The sequence below is a fragment of the Xiphophorus couchianus genome, chromosome 14 (genome assembly GCF_001444195.1).
Source record: "Xiphophorus couchianus chromosome 14, X_couchianus-1.0, whole genome shotgun sequence".
Taxonomy (NCBI): domain Eukaryota; kingdom Metazoa; phylum Chordata; class Actinopteri; order Cyprinodontiformes; family Poeciliidae; genus Xiphophorus; species Xiphophorus couchianus.
In genome coordinates, this window is record NC_040241.1 from 4,881,903 (window position 1) to 4,906,234 (window position 24,332).

Genomic DNA, 24,332 nt, shown 5'->3' on the forward strand with positions numbered 1-24,332 from the left:
GAAACGACAGGGGGGAAGCCGGGCAGCGCAGGGAGCACTTTAGTGAGTGAAGGATGTAAAGAACTGAAATCTAAAACCTTAAAGGAGGTATTTCATTTTTTAAAATAAATGCACATGAAGTTTTTGTGCTGTAGGATATGGTGTTCTTAAAGGGGCAGTACTGTGTAAAATTTACTTTTTTTGCTTTACATCATGTTATAATGTTTTTAACTCATCAAAAACAGACCTGGAGTGTCGCCTTGATTCTTTTATGCATCTTTGAGAAATCCTTTAATCTCCTTGGCCACCATTGGTCATTCAGCTGTTCCAAACGCCTGGTTGGACCTAGCCCCGCCTTCGAGACGAAGCTCCTCCTCTGACCTGCAGCTTCTAAGCTTCTGAATTTCCACCTCACAGACCAACCCTCCAACACAGCTCTAGTCAGCTCCTTCAGACTAGCCAGCAGCATTTGGCAAACACCTGCTGATGCACAACCTTTTAGGCAAATTGTAATTTCTGATGGGTTTTTTAAGCTTGGGAGTGTAAAAGCTGGCCTCAAATTCGATTCTGATTGGTTGCCATCATTGTGCAGAGGCTAAGGTGGTGGTTAAAAGAAAGGCAATAGTGAACATTTTAAATGATTTGATCTATTCTTTTCGCTAAGAAAGCCAAAGTTATTCAAAAGCTACTTTAAAAAAAGTTATCTTGTTTCAGCGTCTTGAGTCCTCAGAGCTAGCCGGACTCTTTTTCTCAGAGTGAAACCCGTTAAGTTTTGTAAATACATGTTTAATTTCAAGTCAAAAACCCTTCAATAATGTTTGTTTATTTAGCATGAACATATTTTTTCCACAATATTTTTCGTTTCTCAGGTTCAAGAACAGAAAACAACACATCCTGCATGGTTGTTTCCTGATGTGCATGCCCCCCGGCGGGCGCCACGTAAAGGGCCGAACGTGGCCCTTGCTTCCGCTAGACACGGCAGTTATTGCCCTTGTTTTCTCTCCTGCTGCCATCCAGCTATAAAGGCTTGTTTAGTTTCCCCCGTTGCTCCAGATTCATGCTTTTCTTCATCGCAGCTGCCATGTTGTTGAAGCGCTCACCCCACCTGTTTGCCTCGCCTTCTTGCCAGTAAACCTCGGCAGAACCGCAAACCTCCGAAGGGGACGCTTTGAACTTATAGCCTCATTCATCAATTCACAATAAACAACACACAAGCCTCTCTCTACCAAACAGTGTATCTTTTATTTTTGTTTGTTTTGTTTTTTTAGAGAAGCTATTTTTCAGAAGATTTACTATATCTCCCTCCAGTCCGTTCTGCAGTCTGTAAAGCCAGGCTTTGACGAAATCAGGACCTTGCAGATGGCCATAAAGGATGTAGCTGAGACTCCCTGAGATTTATCATCCATACCAATAAACCACTATACAAAAAAAATACAGTGGGTGGAATAAACAGACAGATGACACCAATATGTGGCCTGGTCTGTATAAAACAGCAGCAGCTAAGCAGAATGGTCATTTTTTTAAAAAAGGATTCTGGCAGCCAGAAAGAGGTCAGCACTTCTGGGCCATCCATGTGTGAAGCAGATGGGAGGGACGCCGCCCCCATTGCCCTCTTTTTTTTTTTTTTGTTGTATTTCAGTGGGATCATTGTCTTCGTATCAAAGAGCTGAAAGATGTTTCGTGTTTATCATCGCCGAGCAATAAATGCGATTGCTGCTGAAAGCTCAATCCGTCTCGCCGTATTTACGACGCCATCCCCCCTCTCTTACTTTTGTCCACCGTAAATCACCTTTAGCGCTAATGGTGACCGCCTCATAGAGGCGTATTCCAACGCCAGTCTTAGCAATTACCTTTATGGGCATAAATCACAGGCTTCCCACTCATCCTGAACTCTATCAAAGAAAGAGAGAGAGAGTCGGGAAGATGTAGGCAACTGCCATCGCTCCTGACCCGGAGCCGTAACCCGGTCCAGACAAAGTTTGCCACAAAGTCTTTTGGGAGGCAGCTAATAGCTTGAGTGAGTGATACTCTGGCAAAGAGGCAAACGCGTCCGATCGCTCATGCCGTTGAGGAATCGAAACGCGTCGCCGAGTTCTTCTCCGCATTTACTTTGCTGCGGATGATGGAAAGTTCTGACATGCTTCTCGTGGGGAGCTACGGCTCAAGCCTTTCTCCTGTCAGATAGGGACGTTGGCCTCAGTCCAAACCGCTCTCTGGTTGTTCCTCGGGCTCCCTCGGAAATCTTGAATGTCGACAGTTTCCTTGTCCGGCTGTTCAGCCCTGATCCACTCAGACAGCATGTGTCTGGCTGTCTCAGCATTTGGCTTTCTCCGGAAATCACTCCCTGGCCAGCTTGTCAAGGCGCATTTAATATAGATGGTAACTGTCCTCCACTTCATCTGAGACTTGCCGACCCAACGATCTGTGCTGTGTGAGCTTTGTTTGAGCCTTACATGTTTCTCAGCCCAGTTCTTGTCAATCATGGGCAGTGCTATAAGCCGGGAAAGTCTGCTAAAACTTGTGAAAATCTTTAGTGTATCATTTCAACTTAGAGTGGGTACAATTTCCAAGAAGATAGTAAAAGTTACACTAAAAGAGTGTTTTTTTTGATGGCTTATCATATGTAGTGAAATTTTCCTAAGTTTCTTCTTTGTCTATTTTGATATTTTTGGAATTTTATCTGTAATCTGAGAAAGGTATAGCTTATGGATTAACAAAATAACAGATTTGTCTTTACAAGTAGTTGGAGAACCTGAGTGATCAACTTCTGGTTTGCATGTTCTTTAAGAATCACATCATGAATAAGTAACAAACCCCCAGTGATTGTGGGGGTTAACGTGTGCAGCCGTTTGTGAATAGCTAAAATCTCCAAGTACTTGAAATTTCTCAAAAACAGTTCTGCCTATTTTAATTGTTCACACACCAAGTATACCTTAATATGCAATTCTATACACAATGGGAACCTATTTTGGAAGACCACAGAAGCTAATATCTAGTCTTGCTTATTTCTGCCAATCAGCAACAAGCAAAGTAAATGGGTAATTCCAAATGCCATACTGTATTAAGTTAAGTATCATTCCATCCAGATATTTCAGCTACCCAAACTGCATATCCTTTGACATATTTAAGATGTTCTCTATAAAACAAATCTGTGAATAGACACATTTTCCACAAATATCGAACTATGAATTGTGGCAGGTTCATTGCAGTCCTTAACAAGTACAGCACAACAGTGGAAAGGAACAACTCTCTTTTAAGAGAAAGGCATCTTGAACAGAACCAGTTTTTCTTTTGACTTTTCTTCAAAAAATCATAAAATCTGAGTCCCACAAATCAGCAGCTAAAGAAGTGAGGAATGGTGTAAAAGTCTTCCACAGCGCTGCATTTCTGTCTCGAATGTCGTCAATCACCTCAACTTTTCGTCAGCGATTATTCCGAAGGCCCCTTTTTTTCTCTCCCAGGAATCAGATTTGTTTTATGTGCTCTATTTTACCCCCTCTCTTTACATTTCGGTGTTCTGTCTTATTACATTTTATTTTGACACTCTCAATTTTTCTTCCCGCGGGCCATCAGGCTCCGGGAGCAACCTTGACATATTAGGACATTAAATCTGAATCAGCACCTGTCGCCGCTCTGAAGTGCCTCCACGTTTCTGTGTTTCCTGAAGCGCATCAAGGAAAATACAATTTCACCTGCAGTGTCTGTCTCTGTCACATCCATTCTCGCAGACGTCTCTGTGTCTGCGTTTCTCTATCTCTGTTGTCTGGATATGCCGCCCTTCTTTAATGCCTTGGCATTTCGGTGGTTTACGTCCTTTCACTGTTATTTCAGATGATTGGCTTCTGCAGAACTGAATGCCTGCTGACGTTTGGTTAAGATTTTATGCATCAAGGCTAAATGTGTCTGTAATGGTGTCTGTTATGTTTTTATGTTGCAATGACCAAGACGTTGGAGGAAGTGGTAATTTCCCAACTCTTCTCTATTGTCCTTTCTCTTCCATACATTACTTCTCATGTGCCGCATGCCGTTTTAAGCTAATTATTCCTCATTAAAGCACAATAGCTGCCTAAGAGTCTATTTGTCCAAAGGTTTTGACAGCAGACATTACAGAGTAAGCTCTCCAATTACCTCAGCATCATTATCTTTGCTGTATAGTTGCTGGAGGTGCTGACTTTTCTAAGGAACCTCCCAGGCAAACTCCGTATTAGCCTTATTAGCGGTGCTCCGTCGTAAAATTGATCCCCAGACTCCTCCTTTTTCCTTTTTTTTTTTTGCTTGCCCTTTTCATTGTCTTACGCATGACTGGCTGCAGAATCCTCCGGACTATTAGACGATGCCATGTGGTGAGGTTTAGAAGAAAGAAAAAAGAAAAGTTGCTCTCCTTGAATCACTGATTTTTACCAGTTTGGTGAGAGGTCACTTAAATTTCAGTTCCTTTGGAGTTGGATTAACTTACTGTACAGACTGGCAGAGTTGAAACTAGAGGTGCACCGATTGCAGTTTTCTGACCGATCACCGATTACCAATCTTTTAAGAAGCCTAACTTACCGATTCCAATTTTGGCCGATGCAATTTTTTTTGTCTGAAATGTTGCTCAATATATCAAGAAAGTTGGTGAATTGGCAACAATGGGGTGACTATTGTTAACTGTAAATGTGCAGATATGACCTGGTCGGCCGGTTTGCTAGTCTCACGGGAGAAAAGAAAAGCCCAGCGGTTGATTTTTAGACCTTTTCTTAGATTTTTGCTGAGTTTGATAACATCTGTGAATAAGATCGACTTCACATGTAAAAATCGGCCGATCACCGATCTCCCAAAATTAAGGAAATCGGCACCGATAAATTGGCCGGCCAATAAATCAATGCACTCTTACTTGAAACAGCAATGGATTAATCCAATGTTAATTGGGAACAGAAGCAGTCTTAAGCTTGAAAAGTTGTGGGTTTGGTTCCATTTTCCCCTGACCACATGTGAGTATGACCATGGGCAATTCACAAGTTGCCCATTGATTTATACACTGGTGTATGAAATTTGCGAGTTTCCAAAGTGATTATCTTTCAACCCTGTCAACAGTCTGTTCACCCCACTTTTGCCAGTAGGACGCCGCATATTCTCCAATGACATTGGAAATTGTTGATGCATACAGGGAGACACAAGATCTTAGCCTTGTCATCCATAATTTATCTTCCAGTTTTTAGCTGAAAAAGGGTAAAGTGCCCTCTTCGGGCAAAATCCTGACCAAAGTGGAGGAGTTTAAGTATATTGTGGTCTTCTACACAAATGAGAGAAAAGTTTAGTGGCACATTGATAGGTGGATTGGTATATTATGTTGTGAAGAGGTTTACCATTTAATCTGTTTCCACTGTTATCTATGGTCGCAAGCTGTATATAGGGAACAAAAGAACAAGACTGAGGACACAAACGGCCGAAATGAGTTTCCGCCACAGGGTGCCTGTGTTCTCCCTTAAAGATAAGAAGGGACTCAGAGTTGATCTGCTGCTTATCTACTTTGAGAGGAGCTAGTTGAGGTGGCTTGGGCATCTGGTTAGGACGGTGAGGTACGACCCACTGAGATGAGACACAGAAGACAAACTGGAGGGACAATGTTTCTTGACTGGAATGGTAAAAACTTGGGGTTTACCAAGTGACTTGAGTTTGCCAAAGTGGCTTAAGAGAAGGAAGCCTCTACTGATGCATCTGAGCTCTGTTTCTCAATCCCAGATTAGTCGCAAGAGGATGGATGATGTTGAAAGACCCAATAACAACCCATTTCCCCTTTAGTGATATTACCCACAAGATTTTGACGGGTTATTTCAGATGCTTCATGATGGATGCCATGCACTCTAACAGAGTCATTGGCCCAAAAGACAGATGCACCACCCTTGACTGGTTTTTGTGGATGAATACATTTTAATACAGCTTTTAGGGTCTCCTCTGGTCCTTTTGGATGGCTCTAAAGTAAAGTGCTGGATAATATATATTGGCTAACAACTCCCAGGAGGTTTAGAAGGCTTCTTTCAATCAATATTTCAATTTTAACAATGAAAGACAAGAGTGCAGCTAATGTAATGGGGTCAATAGTAGCAACAAATCCTGAATATCAGATCCCATTTGAGAAAAGCTTTCATACTTGTGGAATATTTTTGCACTATTATACTCTTGAAATAAACAATCGTTGGCCCTTTTATGTTGTAAATGTCTTAACATTCAGCCTATTTTGTGATCTAAATTATGCATCAGAATCACGCATATTAGTAAGTCGAGCTGGAAATGAACATGAAAATAGTAAAAAAATATACAAAATATATTCATAAGCCTTGAATATTTTCAAGGCTTTTGTCATATTATAACCGACTTTCAATCTATTATTGGGATTCAGTCAGAAAACACATGACATCAGTAGTTAGATTGTTCAATGTAAAATGACAGGCTGTAATACTACAGCAATGCATTCTGGGTACAGAACAATGTCATCCGCAGCATCGCCTCACAGTTGGAGAACATGAGCAGAGGAAGCGGAACTGCTCCGTAAACCGTGTCCAACCACTTCAAAATAAGAGCATGAGGAATCCTTAAAAGTCGATAACCAAAACGTCAACGAAGATGTCAAAGTTTATTCAACAGATATTTTCTAAAACAGCCACGTAAATTAGTACTTTAGAGTTTACCTTCCAATATTACTCTAGAGGAGGCTAAGTGCACTAAATGTTTTCAAAATTAGCTAAAGCGCTAAATGAAAAATTAGCTTTGATGTTAGCATATTAGCAGTCTGGCAGATGTGTGCCCACAACTGAACAATTGCACATCACACTTTTTAGATTTTTATCTATTAAAAAAAAACCCATCATAAACAATCCTCACTTTTAAAATTATGAACTACTTTGTTTTGGTCTATCATAAAAATCCAAATTAAATGCGTGAAAATAATTTCTAGTTATGCGAGGAAATGTAAAAATATTCATAGGATCTGGATAGTTTCATACAGCACTGAATATACGACGTAGTTCTATTCATGATTCTTTTGGCCCTTTACGCCAATCCTCCCGGCTCATTGCTACTAAATCTGCCAGCCCAGTCAGGATCTCACACACTTCCACTAAAACTCTCTTGCACCTGAGCAGACCTCTCTGCACACTCGCCCTGCAGCTCTTTCACTCTGTCCACAAGTGGGTTTCCAGAGATAAGCACAAAGCTCTGCTCCTTCCCTGCTAACACAGCCATCATTCAGTGATCCTGTCCGCGTCCTCCGAGTGATCTCAGGTTAAACACCACACACACACACACGCGCGCGCCGTCTGGGCAGATGAAAACACTCGGCGGCTCACCGTAGAGAAACGGCTCTCCCCTGCTAAGCAACTGTTTTCTGCCGCCGCGCCGGAGCTCTCTGGGAGAGCTGATTGCAGAACGGCTCAACAGGGCTTCGAGTGTGTTTGTGTCTCGGCGTGTGTGTGCGAGTGTCTGTCAGCGGCTGGCGTCCTGCTGTGTAAAGGAGAAAATCCTCTCATCCTTAACCAGGCCGATGTGCCAGCTCTTCGTTCTCTTTCATCAAGACCTCTCCGTCCGAGGCCCCCCTCCTGCTGGACCCTTGACCCAAAGATAAACATTGCAGCTTTTCCTTTCTTGTGTTCCCTTGAGTGTTTTTGAAATCAGTCCTTTAAAGCTGTCAAAACTGCACAAGAAACATTTGTATTTATTGATTCCTATCTTCGTGTTGCTCTCCAGCTACATTCAGGCTTTAACCGGCTGCAATCACTCGTTTTCTACTTATTCTGTCTTGTTTGCCTTATTAGACGAAGTGAATGTTTTCAGAAGCTGTTTTCTTCACCAAACACAATGTGTAATTTAGAATTTTTTCTTCTTCGGGTAATCAAACATATGTTATCGGCAGACAAAGATCATTTGATTAAAGGTTGCAGTTTTCAAACAATGATTTCATTTATTAAGCGAAAACAGCAATCCAAAGCAAACTGGCTCTACCTCAGAATGTGATCTCCACTTTATGAATTATGAATAACTGGGATTAATCACATTTATTAGAGTTTACTTCAATTTCTCTGGTAAACACCATTAGAACCTGTAGTAGGTGAGACTGAATGGATTCTGTTGTGATAAACCTGGAACAAAACTATTCACATCGAATATATTTTTGTGCTGTGAATCTGAAAAAGCTCCAATCTCGAAAATGAGACAAAGTACACAATGCGCTCACCATCCCAGAAAAGACTGCAGAAGGACAAGCTGGAGGCCAAACAAAGGGCCCCGCTCCACCACAACGTCTGATAGGAATGGAGTCCTCTATAAATCAGGAGCACACCGTTCCGACACCAACGGGTCAGTGTCTCTCTCCTCTGCCTCAAATCTCTTTCACACAAACGGGTCAAAACACAACTGAAGCCAAGACAGTTCACCTGGACTGATTGTTTCTTAACTTCACTGACAAAATGAATCAACACATAAAGCTTGGTGTTAATTTCATAGGACTTTAGTAAACACTTGACTTGACTTAAAAGGTCTCAAAAGGCATCACATTGTTCAGATCTCAATAACATCTGTCATCCCCTTTTTAAAGCTTTGGGACTCCACAGAAACGCATTGGCAGCCGTTATGTACAAAAGGTCAAATCATGGAATAGTGTGGAGGCTTTTTATAAAGGGATAATCTGCTAAAATTTCTCCAGGAGCACATAACGTCCCCCAGGACGTCTCAAACGAACTCTGAGCAACGTCACTCTACTGCAAGGAAGAAACTGAGATAAAAACCAACGTTGTTAAAACCAATCCTAAGCAGAAATAACAGATTTGTCTAACATTTACAAAAAGAACATCTTGATGATGCTGCTCACTGGAAAGTGAGCTATAAAACTAGCACAGCTTTTCAGAGAATTACTTTTATGCCAGTAGTCAAACATGGTGGTGGTAGAATGATGGTTTTGAGATACTCAGCTGTATAAATTCCACTTTGCACCAGAAAATTCTGACAGTGAATGTCCTTTCATCAGTTCGGGACCTTAAGCCACTTCAGTTACACAGCAAGTCCACTTTTGAGTGAATCAAACGAAAAACAGCAAAGGTTTTGTAGTGGCACAGTCAAAGTATGGATTTAATTCTGATTGAAATTATGTTGCATATTTTTATTAGACATTCTATAATCGACTACCAGTCATTAAAAAAGCTTGATGGGAGTTGTTTTTGCCAAAGATGGTACAACCTGTCATTAACTTTACTCGCGCAGTTACTTTTGTTCTTACGCAAGGCCATTTTCCCCTTAAAATTTCTTACCTTGATTTAAAAAAAAACTGAAGTGTGTTTTCTCATGTCATCTTTGAAATTAAAATGTGGTGTTTGATAACTAAAACCAAAAAGACAAGATGTCTGCTTTTCAGAGCAATTTACAGCAAGTTGAACAATTTATATCGATATCAACATATGATCACATCCCATTTTCTGGGATGAAAAACCTGCTTAAAACATTTATTTCCCTTTTTGTTGGGTGCACAGGAGTCTGACTTCAGAACCATTACAGCGGCTGGCCATCAATCTCACATGCACACTACACTCGACAACTGCTTCTAAAGCTGCCAGATTTGAGGATCGGTCAGTATCTTATAGCCAGCCAGGGGCCGTTTATGCGTCACCGGGGCAATCACAGTTTGACCAGGCGTTCCTGATTTGTCACCGTGATCAGCCTGCAGAACATAAACCAGTAATGTGGTGAATGGGGAGCTGATGTGGGGTTGGCCTCCAGGGCAGTGTGAGAGAACAAGTAGGTCAAGTCTTTCACCGGCCTGCTGGTAGATCCGTCAATCTAAAGGATTTTAGTCGAGGCACAGCTGCTTGATAGAACTGTTTGGGGGCTAACGGAACAATGAAAGGTTCCAAATCGTCATTATAAATCAACATTTGCTTCAGTCAAACTAAAAAAACAGTTTGCATAAACCTTGTGATGTCATGTAATTAACAAAGACATTGGAAAAGCTCCGATGCAGTCTCATTATGGACAAGAAAGTCACATTAATTTTGGGATTTTTCTAATTTACTCTAGCTGCTCTTTTCTAAAGGCAGGATGATTATGCATAGAATTGAAGCTATTTTACGAGAATTGGCAGGTTTAGAAATGTATTAAACCTTGACAAGAACAAGATTCATTTGCTTGCAATGAAATATTTCTACAACAACCGGAGAGTCCTGGGAACTTCAGGGAGTTCACACAAGTTGGCAAAACCTTTTGCAACCATTACCTAGTACGGTTCAAACAACTGTACTTTGATACAAATTTGTTATTCAAACATTACTACTTTGTGACGATCCAAATTCTTCCCGCAGATGAAACATAATGGGTTAGGACGGTTAACCAAATCTCAAGCCTCCGGTAAAATGAAAACGCCAGTGTCAATGTTTAGAGTCCTAGAAACTTCATGAACCTTTGCCACCTACTAGAGTCATGATGAAGAAACAAAATGCTGCTTTAACATTCCTACCAAAACTTACCTTTCCAAAGGGAAAACTCAAATACCTCTTTGGACAAAAGAGACGATTATTGTATCATTTGGCCACAATGACATTCTTGAAGGAGTAAATGTGAGGTTTTAAGCATATCTATTCACTGTCAAGCATGGTGGTGGTGGCGTCAGGCTCTTACCTTTTGTAAGGGGTGCACTGCAAGAGATCAATGGCTTCATTGATAACTTTACCTTAAACTGGTGACTCCAAGCACAATACAGGTCAGATCAGTTGATAAAATCTGGTAGGCCTTTCCTAAAACCTTGACGTTATATACTGCTCAAAAAAATAAAGGGAACATTTTAAGTGTTAAACACCTGTTTAAGTGTTCCCTTTATTTTTTTGAGCAGTGTATTTTTACACACAAAAAAAAGATAAAACATGAGCCATGCTTTGAAGCTTTGAAACAAACCAGCTGAAATGAACTCAACCAAACACAGAAAGAAACTCCATTAAAAGGCCTAAAATGTCTGTGATGGAATATAAACTTCTCACCAAATTAACTAACTGCCCGCTTCTTATTTTGCGGATTGTCTTTCAGGTCCACTGATTATGGGACGACCTACACCAAACTCAACCTGATCCCAGGGACAGCCATCGTGGTGACCAGTTTCTACATCTGTCCAACCAACAAGAAGAAGGTAGGAGATTTCATTTGTCTCAAAAACGAGAGTCGACTTGACACGTTGGACGCGTTTCCGCTGTTTTCTTTTGCCCATTTTGAAGTATCGCATTAGAAAAGGTTGAACTACAAAATTGCTCAGTTTTGCAAAAAAAAAGTTTTTGCTCTCATTTGAAGTGGTTTTTGGCTCTTCAAAAAAAGAGATACTGATCCAAAAGAGAAATGGAAGCAAAACTGCTTAGTAGGTTCTGACACAGGAACATTTACCCATCTCCGCTGGCGGAGTTAAATGGAATTGCATTTCTTTCTCTACGTCTCCAGATGGCATGTAATATCGCCAAAGACAAAACTATGTCCACTTTCCGATAGCAACACATTCCTGAAATTGTGTGCCCCACGCTGGCTTGCAGCCTCCACTTCCTGTTTGTTACAACCTTGAATTTATTACAACATCTGATGAAGCTACGCTTTGCACGACCAGTTTTTTGTTGTTTTTTTTTTTTTCATCATTTTAAAGGTTTGCTCAAAATTTCCAGACAATTGGTGAAAACATTGCTAGTGAGAGATTTTAACTATGGTGATGGTTTCCTTCTACAAACATCGTCTGCATCTGCACGCCCTTTATAAAAGTGCTCTGTTCAGTATAAACTAGATTCATGGCAAAGTGTATGAAGCACAATAGTAATTACTGAAATTGAAGCGATGCATGAACCTGTAGTTAATGGCTCCCACACAGTGACAGTTATGGTGAATGAATGAACAGACCTGTTGCTCTATCAAAATAAAATACAAGAAACTTAATTGGAGGTGCACTATTGTTATCCAGTGGGGATTTTGTGTTTCTTAGAAGTTATTTTTAAAATACTGGAGTAACTCTTTTCTGCAGTTGTGGGGGGGAAAAAAGATTAATTTTTTCGCAGTTTGCTGAAATGCGAAGGTTACCACTCATGCTGCTTTTGCACATCAGCATTCCACTTGATATTAAACTCCAAATTTTCAAATCTTTGCTCTCTTTCTTTCTCTCTCTCTCTCGCTCACTGCGATGCCTTTTGGCCACACACACACACCCTATCAAAATAACTCGTTCAGTTCATGGGCAGCTGCAGTTCCCTGGTGAATTTAAACAAGCAGGCAGCAGATAAGCTGCAGCCGGAGCCAAAAGGTACAGTATTCGACTTAAGCCGGGATGCAGCCGAACTGCCAACTGTGGCAGCCGCTCCAACAGTCGGACATTATCGCGCGAGTCCAGAGTTCCTCCAATCGATGAGGAGATTCAGAGAGATTAGATCCAGTTACTTTCCTCCTCCTCCATCCCACTTTTTGCTCCAAGTCTCCGCTCTGAGTGTCTGTCAGGAATCTCCCGTTGCATCTTCTTTACGCAAACACGCACACGCACACCCCCACCGGAAGGCCGTAGACCAGACTGTGCAAGAGCATTTAATTGCATGGGAATTAAGTCATCCTAATTCCCTTCGGGGACGGACCCAGACACAGAGGGAAGAGGGTGATTGGCGGGAAGCGTGTGTGTTGTGACAGTGGGATGTCTGGGAAGAGGTGCTGGGTTTCAAGCTGCTCCTTAAACACACCCCCGGGCCTGTCAGGAGGCGAGTGATGGAAGCTCAGGTTCAGCGCTGCATGCCGAATGTCGGTGTGTGTGTGTGAAGGGAAGACTTTGGTTAAACACCGCAGTTTGAGGGACTGTCTCTTTGTCGAGAGGCAGATTGTCAATTGCTTGGGTCACTTGCAAATCCAGCAGTTTTTCCACTATTTTTCTGCCATAAGAAGTTCTAAGTCGTCATATTTGAAAAATGACCTGACTCGCGTCGAAGATCAATGCGGGCTAAAGCAGGTGTGTAAGCTCTGAGCGGGGATTACACACGGTGTAAAGGGGTCTCACGGAAAAGGTGTGAGGCGGTTTCAGGTAATCGATAGGAGTCGAGGCAATTAGACCGAGGTGAGTCTTCAGACAGAGACGGTGTCTGCCTTTCATTCTCTCATTTCTTTGGGGCTTCCATTAAAGAGCCACTCAAGACTCTCTGCAGGGGAAGACCCCCGAGAATCCGTGACGCTTTTCAGCACCAATAAACCTTGGAGCGGAATACACCAAGCTCAGTTTCTCTGGAAGCCCAAAGTGTTTGGACAAGTCTATTTTTCTGTTGCTAAATTTTTAGCATTGACTCTAAATGAATGTTCAAGTGCATGGCAAAAGCCTCCGAAGGTGCTATTCTGGTGGTACTGCTCTAGAACTTGGCCAGTCCTTACTGGTGATGAAGGTTGGAATGGTACCTTCCAATTTTTCTGCTCCTTTCAGATCAATTTTAGCTATGATTTCCTTGATGGACCTAAACTTTATCTGTGATTTCACTGTAGTTTATTTATGTAGTTTACATGAAGGCCTGAAAAATCAGATATCTTCTATTAATGTTACTAGTAGAGGCAAAGCAAACCAGAACTCGCTATTGGCTAGATGTGGATCGTCTCTGGAATGAAAGGAAAAAATCAACTAAATTCACACAATGGAGAAACTGACCTTTTTATTAAGACTTAAAGCTGATAAATATAAGACATACTTGTTACAAATGGAAAATATGCCTGAATGTCTGATAATTGAAATTGCATTTTACTTGAAGGTCTTACGCTTTCTATTACTTTTCTATTATTTAATTTGCCTTTGTCCAACTAGATGCTTTTATTAGTATATTAGTAATGTTCAGTTTGTTTAATTCCAAAACTGTAAAACATAAAAAAAGAAAAAAAAGTTAAAAAAAACAAACTAACAAACTATAATTTCCCAAAACATGTCAAGAAATGTATAATGGGGATACAAACCCATCTAAAGACATGTTTATTCTGAAGAGTTACATCCTCAGAGCCACATCGTTTTTAGAATCAACTTGACAAGACAGAGAACATATTTTATGCTTTTTACAAATACAGTTTTCCATTGAAATTGTGTTGGGGTTGTATTTCAGAAAGATGGCATTCATTATCATGCCTAAAAGTCTAAAAACCTGCAAGAAAAAAAAAGGATAAAAGAAGGAAGCCGAGCATCCACCTGAAAGTTTCCATTAAGTGGTGATGTAAGGCATGGAGCATAGGCATGTTTGTGGTTCAGTCTTTTGTCTGTTTGTGTTTTTCTGTGGAACTGCAGCTCCAAATTATTTGCACAAAATCTTGCCTAAGATGAAAAACATGAACTAAACCACAGAAACAGACACAGTCACTCTGCACAATTGGCAAATATGGCAAAGACAACTCCAGAACAAATATCATTTAAAAATAATATGACTAAAATACCAAAGAAATCGCATCCTAAATTGATCTGAATAATGGCGTTCGTAAGACAATAGTTTTTCCACCTGCTGGTCCTTGAACTAGGCTGTGTGCGTCTCTTTCCAGATGGCCAATTGGCCATGAAGTGGCCGATCAGAGGAGAGGAGAAAGTCTTTCGCCTTTTGTGACTCTCTTTAGAGATATTTATTTTAAAACCGATTATTTAGTCCACATAATTTTTTCCCGGCCGCTTTTACTACTCGCGCCATCCTGTGGTTGTCTCCGACTCGTACGTTGTCAAGCCAGTTGATCAGAGCAAATTTACAGACAGATCTTATCCTAAAATTGTAGAAAATGGTTATTTTTTTTAATCCCCTCCAAATTGATTTATTTTGCAGAGGAAGTGTGACTGTCCATATCCATCGTCCTTCGTTCATTGTAAGAACTATCCCTCCTCCGCACATGTCCAACCTTTCCCAGCCTTTGCTGGCGAGCAATTATCAGAAATGTTCAAGAGACGCAATCTCTTGAACATGTTTTTTTAGAGCCTTGTATTCATTATGAAAACGTGTTTGTATGTTTAAAGACGCTGGAGTACGGTAGCGAAAAACTCAAAAGCCTGAAATGAGCCCGTGGAACTGGAGATTTGGCAAGGCAACAACTGGTAGGAGGGTGAGGGCGAACTCACCACAGATGATCAAAGCAGAACAGGGTTGGTGAACCTGCGGCGGAAAGACCAGATGCTGAGGAAAAATCAACACAAAGATCCAAGAAAGAAGCAAAAAATAAAGTGGTTACCAAAGGCTACAGCAGCTCGCCTGACATGCTGGAGTAAAACCTGCTTTAATAAGCGGCGAGGGTTTGACGGATGTGCTACAGGTGCAGATTGAGAGCAGAAGATTCTCTGAAACAAAGGAGAGAGGTGAAGTCGGGTAAAGACTCGGCTGTTTAAACGTCACGGTGTTATGGATCTCCGTTAAGAGTTTGAAGGTATACACACACCATCGATTGTATCCCACGGCGGTTTAATCTTTCAACCTCCGTCCTCTGGTTTATTGCCAGACTAGATAATAGACAAGCTTACGCTATCGCATCGGTTCCAGTTCATTTGAAGCACTTTCAGACGAGCATCTCGTCCCATCAGTCTGACGGGTTCAGCTTCACACCTGGATGAGTGCGCTGATCAATTCTCTTTTATATTCATGAGGAACAGGGTACACTACCGTAGTTAACATCAAGTAAAAAAAAAAAAGAAAGATCCTTAAACTTTCACCCACAATTACAGTGCTATCAAAAGATAATTCTCCATCTTTTTTTGGTCACCCTTAAATGTTTGAGATTATCAAACACGTTTTCTCAGTCTCACCAAAGCCCAATTAGATAAAAACACTGCATAACAGCTTTTTATTGGATATAAGATCTCAAAAAGCAACACATCATGCTCTGAGCTATAGAACTTTAACAACAGATGACAAGCAAAGTGGCCGATGTCCATCATTCTCCTAAAGAGCTCCAAAGGCCTAGAAAGGGTTTTGGATCTACAGCAAGCCACATAATTAGAGCCCTGATTGATCAACGGATAAAAGATGGAGCACGAGGCGAACCTTCCTAGGAGCTGTCCGGATACAAAGATTACTCCAAGAGCACATCCACTCATCCAGGAGATTACAGGAGACTCCCACACCACAGCAGGCTTTTACCGCTGTCAGCTAAAGTTCACGACTCAATGAGAAAAATGGGGCTGGGCTAAAATGCCGTCAATGACGGACGTGAGAGGCTGAGCAAAGGAAGGACAAAACGCCTACTGTGACTTTTTGCCCCAACACGTCCTGATAATCCAAAAGACTTTAAGGAAAATTTTCTATGGACTTGCAACAAAAATAAAAAATTTACTTTCTGGAAGGTGTTCGCCTTGTTACATCTGACATTAAACTAAAACTTTTTGGAAAAAAAGGTCAGGGAGTGATATTTTGTGGTCGTGCCATAGTCTAGGGCTACTTTGCAGCATCAGGACCAGGGCAACTTTCCATTATTGATGGAACTATGAATTGTACGCTCTACCTTTAAAAGAGAAAGCCCGGCCGTAAATTGGTGACCATAAGCTGAAGTGCAAAATAAAGGGTATTGAATGACCTTGTCAAACTTCAAACTGACCTTAAACAGGCCATTCATTCACCTTTGATATAACAGGCATACTTTTAAGTGTTTGTGAAGGAGGCTTGTCACAAACACTTGTTGCTGCTAAGAGTCGCTATAGCCAGGTACTCATTGCAATCAATTTTTCTGAGAAAACCATGTTGCTTTGGATTGCTTTTCCAAAAGCAACCTGGAAAAACAAAGAAATCATCATTTGAAAACTGCATTTTGTTTGTAGTTGGTCATAATCATCATGCAGTGTACTCAAGTCTACTCACGGTTCTGTAGTTGTGGAATCATCCATTTGCGTATTTTCTGTGGAACATGACTCCAAATATTTTAACTGTTAAAATAGGCAATTATAAATGTCTTAAGATGGAGTCTCAAGTATTCAAAGGGTTTAGTCATTCATGGACTCCAAAATACAACAATAAAAATATTTTAATATTTAAAAAAAAGCCAAAACACAAGAAATCTGTCATGGTGATAATACGTTCTCATAGATGTATTAACCATGCTTTCTGCGTTAATTTATTATTACTGCACCTCGTGCCTTCTTGGCTTTCCTCTCCACTTACTGTAGCAAAGCAGCTTAGGGGGGGAGATCTGTGTCTGTGGTCAAATCACCTCAGACACCCAAGCTGAGGGTGCGAATTAAAACAATCCAGAGGCCTCCAGCGGATTCCGAAGCTGATTTCTTGGTCCATTAACGGCTTAGCCAAAGTTGATCCCTGCTGAGGCGTTGTGCCTCCTGATGTCTGAGTGTATTTTTATAGAAAACCACACACACACACATACCCCCACCCACGCCCACACGCCTACACCAATCCAGGAGAACTGTGCAAGAGACTGGTGAGCAAATTTAAATCTAGAACCTTCCCAGAGACGTAAAAACATCCGATGGCGCCATAGAAATGGCAAACAGCCTCCGATTGTACAGTTTTTCTCTTTGCTCTCATGTAGACTAATGAAGCTATGTAACCTGATTGGATCCCTTTACGGCACTAGATTGCCATCAGTTGAAACCAGCATTAGGGTCAACCTCTAAGAAGCAAGGACATGACCTAAAAGCATCAGAAACTTGTCAGGAGGCTTCAAAGACGAACCATGTTCTGGCATTACATCTTTCTCCTTTTGGTTTACGCTTCCTCCTCTTCAGGAAGTCCTTCAGTGGCGATACAGCCCGGATTTGCTCAGCAGTAATGTTCAGTCTGCTCTATAATATTAATTTGACAGTGCCTAATAACTAGGGAAGCCTCTCAAGTGGCCGCCGTCATTCCTGCTTGGCTCTTTAGGCTCAACACAATTAGCTGCGCTCTTGTGTGGTGTGTTGGTGTGCACTGGAGTGTGCAGTGAAATGCGATACAGTGTAGGTCAGTAATGCAGAGTTCAGATCTTTTTACCTCAGTCGCGGAAGAGCTTCTTTCGTTTGCTATAAACTTGTTTTGTAAGGAGAAACGGGTAACCAAGGCAACAGAAGGACAAAATACCGTTTTTATCTAAAGATTGGATTTAATGAGTCTGGACAGTACTGGAAGAAATGGTAAATGTGGAGAAAATTCCTAGGGGACAGAATTCGATGTTAATTGGCGATTGAATGAGTAATTATCGATTGAAATAACACCAGTTTCATTTAATAAAATCTTATTTTGTCACTCAAGTTTTTTAAAATGTAATTATCAGGAAATCTAATTTGCATTAAAGAGCGCAGAGGAACGTTTTATGAATATGGATTTATTCCCAAAATCACAATATTAAGGCTTTGCTGCTCATCAAGTAATTTTGACAATTATTGACAATCTGGCTCAATAATGGAATCAGTTATTAACACCTGTTGGCACTCCCTCCAGGGTTATTAGTTGACCAATGAAACAAAAAGGAAATTTGACTAATTGGAGGGAATTCTGGGGAGAATAAACTTTTGGACGATCATCAATGTTTCTTTATGAGAAGCGTAGTTACGGTTTTCATACATAATTTAGAATTTTTTTTAAAAAACAGAAAAAAAGACAACAACTTCCCAAACTGTTTAAGAAAAAGCATAAACTTTTTTATCTCACGTTTTCTGTGAAATTTGCTGTTTCTTCACGTGAATACCCGAGGTGCATCGCATCGTCATTGTTAATGAAAACACTTAAAAACCAAAACTGTAGCACTTAGGCACAAAATAGCTCTTTTATGCGAGTATAATTGAAGTAGGAAGGGATAAAATTGCAACATGTCAGCACAAAATTAAAAGAGTTGGTTTCCTAATTTCCACGGCCAGCCCTGTAGCATGCCTTATGATGGCATAGCAAATTGAAATTGATTTTTCTCAGTATATCTCTAAACGAGTGTCTTTCTATTTAGGTATTCTACTATTTAAACATTTTCTCGCGCAACAAGCAATGCCAAACACATTCCTCTAAGAAGCTACATTTGTTGGTTTAGACGGAGCTACAGGAACTGATGGAATCTGATGAAAATCACCAGACTGATGCAAAAACAAATCAAGTGCACTTTTAAATTGCCTTTATTCACCTGCTGAGATGAAAGCCATAAAAATATGAAAAGAGATGGTGAAACGAGATGAGTAAGACTCTTAATGTAAGTAAAAAAAAGAGAGAAAAGTTTCAAAAGGAGGAACAATGGGGAAAACAGTAATAGACTGAATGATGCTGCAAATTCACATTACTTCAGTTGCTGGCAGTTCAAAGAGCTTCAAAGATATTCACATGTGAAGAGACGGTGTTCAGAAGACATTTCTGTGATGCTGAGCGATTTTTGTAATCTCAGGCAAGACTATTCAATTCTTTCTTTAGACTGGTGTAGGAGCAGCTCTGCTTCTCTCTCTACAGCCTCTCCAGGGCAGTCATACGTTTATAAACACGTGTTTATCAGTAGTGACCGAGGAACGTCGTTGCCCCTCGTCTTTTGCATGCAATTCCAAAAATGTAAAGGCAAAAGAAAAGACAGCTGCAACAGGTTAAAAGACAGGACACATTTTAAGTTTGTCATATATCCTCCACGAATCAAACTTACCAGGAAATAGAGTACACCGAAAGTACATACGCAAATCTGGAGATCAAATGTTCACAAGATGGAAATTGATAAAATGGTGGGATGGAACATGGCAGAAATTGTAAGATTGTACATCCAACGTACTTAAACATATGATTGGTTGATTTTTACATTTCTGATTGCTCATAGAATGGCTCACCATGATTTATACAAAAGGCCAACCAATCGCAGAGTCTGTAAAGTCTTTGTAACCAACTAGCAACCCAACCTGACTATAGAGGACAATGCGTTGTTGGAGTGAGTTGGTGGGCTCTGGTTAGAGATCTTTTAGTCTACCTCATTGATTGTTTACTAGTTTTACATGGATGGGCATGGATACTGAAACTGACATAATCTTATCCTAATCACAATTAAACCAAGGCTTAACAACAGAGTTATTTACTTGTTCTCTTAGTTCCGCTTTGGTTTAAATCAGCCGTTTTACTCAAAAATGCCAGTTATGGTTTCAAAACGTTTTAGATTTGTAGGCGGCATAACAAAGTCAAACAGAATGAATCTATAAGGGAAATATAATTTTTGCACTGTTGTGCAGGTGTTACATATACAGAGGACCCCAGCATTCACAGATTCACAATTTGATGGATTTTTCTGTGGAATATAACTCACTATTTTTCCATATAGCTTATCTAAAATATTTGACAGAGAATACAAATGGGGAAGTCAGAATAACTGGGCGTAATTCTATTTGACACACTATTTTCTGGCATTTGCAAAACAGTCAATCCACAAGGGCCATTTATTTTCCTTGGAACTGGCTAGCTCTACCAGCTGTACTACTGCTACATTCCTTGTGAAACTAACAGAGTTTGTTAAAACAAAGTCAAGCTCCTGTTTTGAATTCTCTCAAGCAGAACTGAGCATTTTTCCCCAAAATGAAACAAATGTTAAAACAAGTCTTCCCATTTGAGCCGCTAAAACAAGTGTTTCACAGTGAGAAGCAACGCTAACCTTCCGTTTCGCCATTGTTTCCTTGCGGCCGTGTTTCCTGCGCCATAGATAAGTGGTCCCTCTTTTATCCGCTGCCCAGACATTGATCTGAGACCTGTGCAGTGCTTCATAAGTCGAAAGATGAATGTGTGTGGTGCGGCTGCGAACAGAGGACAGTCAGGGGTGAGGTTAGCCCTTAAAAGCTAAAGCTAATACTAGCTTGAGGGTTACTTGGCTGATGGATCCACCCACGCAGCTATATTGAAGCAGTGTTGGATTTCCCAGACTAAATTCTCCATGATGAATACGCAACAGTTCACCAAGATGCGTTTTCTCTTTTTTATAGTGTGTCACTGTGGTGGGGAGAAGCAGCACAGAGAGAGAAAGAGCTAAGATTCATTGTATGGAGTGTTTTAAACCGAAGGCTCCAGGTTATGGTGGCGATAGATTTTCTTTACGACACGCCAGGCGCTGTCCTCTTCCTGTCTTCTTTCCAGCCAGTCCCTCCACTGCAATCAGTTTACAAGTTACTGGTCCAACCCCAGTGACTTGGACCAGTAAAAAACAAAAAAAAAAACAACTCTAAAAAAAACAAAGATAATTCCTGACTGGGATTCCAGCATGCAGAAGCTCAGTGCATTACACTGGGATTCCAACGCTTTGAAACGCTTCACAGTTTCATCTCAAACGTCAGTAAACGCAAATCTAAGACATGTGACTAATTTATTGAACCACATTCAGCTGCAAAACTGATGTCTTCACACATCAGTTTTGCCCACCAGAAGCTCAGTCAGTGAAAGTTGGCGGAAATCAATTTTTGTTGAAATCTGAACACGGATTGTCAAAGGGATTCGGGAGCGGAGTTTAAAAAGTTCATTCTAACGCGTGAATGTGCTTCGACCTGCTTTAGCTTTAGCTCCAGTTTTCCGTTTCAGTTACTGAAATAATGTAAGTAGTTACAAAGAAATGAAAAAGATATGAAAAAAAATACATAATGAAAAAAAAACCCTACTATTCAAACTGGCCTCAAGGCAAAGAAATTGTACCCATAACTTCTTATTTTCTTGAACTTCACGTGGAGCCATAACTGCACCGCTGATGAGCCTTTCCCAGCAACACCTTCTTCAAGCCCCCATTAGCTTTGACCATATTGTGTTCAGCTAATAGCTAATCAAAGAAAGCTAATATTCAATAATGTTTAGTCATCAGATCAGTATTAATCAACATCAGTCAAAAAAATCTATCACAAGGAGGGAAAAGAAACGGATATGAATTGGACCAGATTGCTGGTCACAGGAACAGCACAACTAAAGGTGCGACATCTAGTCCAGGGAATACGGTAATTTAGTTCATCGCATCTCAGTAGGTTTGCGTTATACACTTCCTGTTTCCATACGATGGATTAAAAAGCTTCCTTTGGTCTTCCTGGTGTTCTGTGATCAGAAGAGTTTAGATATAAGCTGACGGCTCCATTCGGTTCCACTCAGGAGTATTAGAGTAAAGGGCTCTCGGTACAATGCATCCTTTGCCTTCGGCTCCATAATTACGCACTATTTTGTGTTGATCTATCACATAAATTCCCAGTAAAATACATGGAAGTTTGTGGTGCGAGGCACTTTATCTTATTAATGGAGGAAAGATAAGAGAATTTACAATAGAACGGGAAATTAATAACAACTGCTGCCCTTTCTGCAAAAAGAGCTTAACATTCTAGGTTAATCCCGCTCTGCTGTTATCTCAGTCGGCTTTTAGCCCCTGGTTCCATGATGTCTAATTTTACATATAGTGTTGTTGCTGCTGCTGGAGCTCCATCAATCTTACCGCCCCGGTCTATTCAGATGACAGCGTGGCGTTAGCCGTGATCATCTTTAACCTCGCATCGATCGCGCCCGTTGACCCCGCTGCTCCGCGTTCAGACAGAAACCCTGGCGTTTTGTCCTCTGTTGCCGCGGCGGCGCGGCCCAGGGAGAGGGAAGGGGGGGGGGGGATTTGAGCCGCCATTCTCACACTGAGCCTAAATGGATTGACTTGACCTCGATCTGCCGATTGCGATCAATAGGCAGAGGGACACATTTACTGTCTTGCACCGCTATCTGCCGGCCCACCCGGCTCTGAGTTATTTCTCCGGGCAGCTTCTGCAGACTCGTAACCTGTGGTGTGTGTGTGTGCCTGTACTCTGAATTTCAGACAGGTGTGTGTGTGTATGTGTGTTTTCTCAACTCGAGGGTTTAATGGGGCTCGGTTAATATTTCAACGCAGTCGGAGGAGGCTGAAGAAAATATGAGGGTGGGTGCAGAAAACAGGTGGGATGAAAAGATTTCTTGTGTTTTTGTTTTTGTTTCATCCTGATGGTTATGCACTGCAAAAATAGAAAATATTACCAAGTATTTGCTCTGGTTTCTACTTTAAATATGATAGTACACTTGAATTAAGACAAAACTAGTGTGCAAACAACTTTTTAACAAAAATTAGGCGCTTGTTTTAAATCATAATTTGGAGAAAATGTCTTGCTATAAGTGAAATAATCATTCATATTAAGGGATTATTTACTTAAATAAGACTCATATTTCTTGCAAAAAAGGGACAATTGTTTTACGTTAGACTTACCTTATTTCTAGTGAACAAAGATGTTGGCGCCAGAAACTAGAAAAAAAAAATTTGGTAAGATTTTCTGTTTTTGCAGTGTGACTGGCTTTCTGCTTCACAAATCACCCGAATAAATAATCACGTACGCAAAAGTAAAGAATTTTTCTTTCATCTTTCAGTTTTGATTTGGCATTTAAAGTGGATTAGAAATAGAAGGCTGCCTTTAAGTACCATACAAAGCCTCGTCCTAATTAAAGCAAATTGCATTTAGTTCCATTCATTCCTGACATCTCCTATTGTGTCCGTGGTTACAGAGTCGTTGCTAGGTGAAATTCCATCAGCTGTGCCACAGAGGCCGTTTATTGATCTATCTAGCGGTGGCAGTACAACGTGGCTGTTTTAGTGATTATAACCATTTTAATGATTTACACAGATGACTTTTTATTTTTTAAATCCAGCTGGAATTTATTTGCTTTCCTGTAACTTAATCTATTTTTGATTGTGACTCATTCTTTGGGATCGTGACTGTCAGTTTTTGTTTTTTTTGTTTTTTTACTCGCAGCTCAACAAGATCTTCTCTGCGTAGTTGAGTCTCTTCCTGCATCCCAACTTGGTATTTTTGGAATTTGCCTCCTACATAGAAATAAGAAAAACAAACAAATATTCACTTTTATTTATTTATTTTTTTTACTGTTAATGTTATTCTTAATGCACAAGGGATTACTCTTGCTCCATGTCTGATTAAAACAAACATGAATGTGGTTTTATTTGTGTCGTGGGCACATGTAAGTAACTTGTAGGATTTATAAAGTTTTAAGATCAGGCATCTTAAAACTTCAGTATTTTTGAAAAGACCTTAGAAGAATCATACAAAATACGCTACCACAGTTTTATTTTTTTATAGTAACAAATGAGCAAAAGATAATGTAAGATGTCCATAAAAATAGTTGGTAAATTTAAAGATTGATTTTTATTCAGCAGATTCATGGTCCATATAGACATAAATAAACAGACACGATACACAGCAACAACAAAAAATAAAAAAGGAAAAATTGAGACATTATTGCTAGTTTTGATTTGAATAAATAGATAATAAATATCCACTAAGTAATCTTTTATCTCCTTGAACATTTTAGTTTTTTTTCCACTGGCAGAGTTTGTAGCCAAATTTGTCTTTGCCATTCTTACCGGAACATTCTTGCAGCAACAGGTGGATGAGGGGCAGTGATGCTTTATGTTTTATCTGACCT

At 40.4% G+C, this 24,332-nt stretch overlaps 1 protein-coding gene across 4 annotated transcripts in view; it reads left to right on the forward strand.

Moving 5' to 3' along the window:
- Nucleotides 1–24,332, forward strand: part of sorcs2 (sortilin-related VPS10 domain containing receptor 2) — a 311,820-nt gene that overhangs the window by 139,134 nt on the left and 148,354 nt on the right. For all 4 annotated transcript variants that reach the window (XM_028038669.1, XM_028038670.1, XM_028038671.1 and 1 more), the window contains exon 3: nt 11,020–11,119. In XM_028038669.1, coding sequence (XP_027894470.1) covers nt 11,020–11,119 — 100 coding nt within the window. The remainder of the gene's footprint in view (nt 1–11,019; nt 11,120–24,332) is intronic.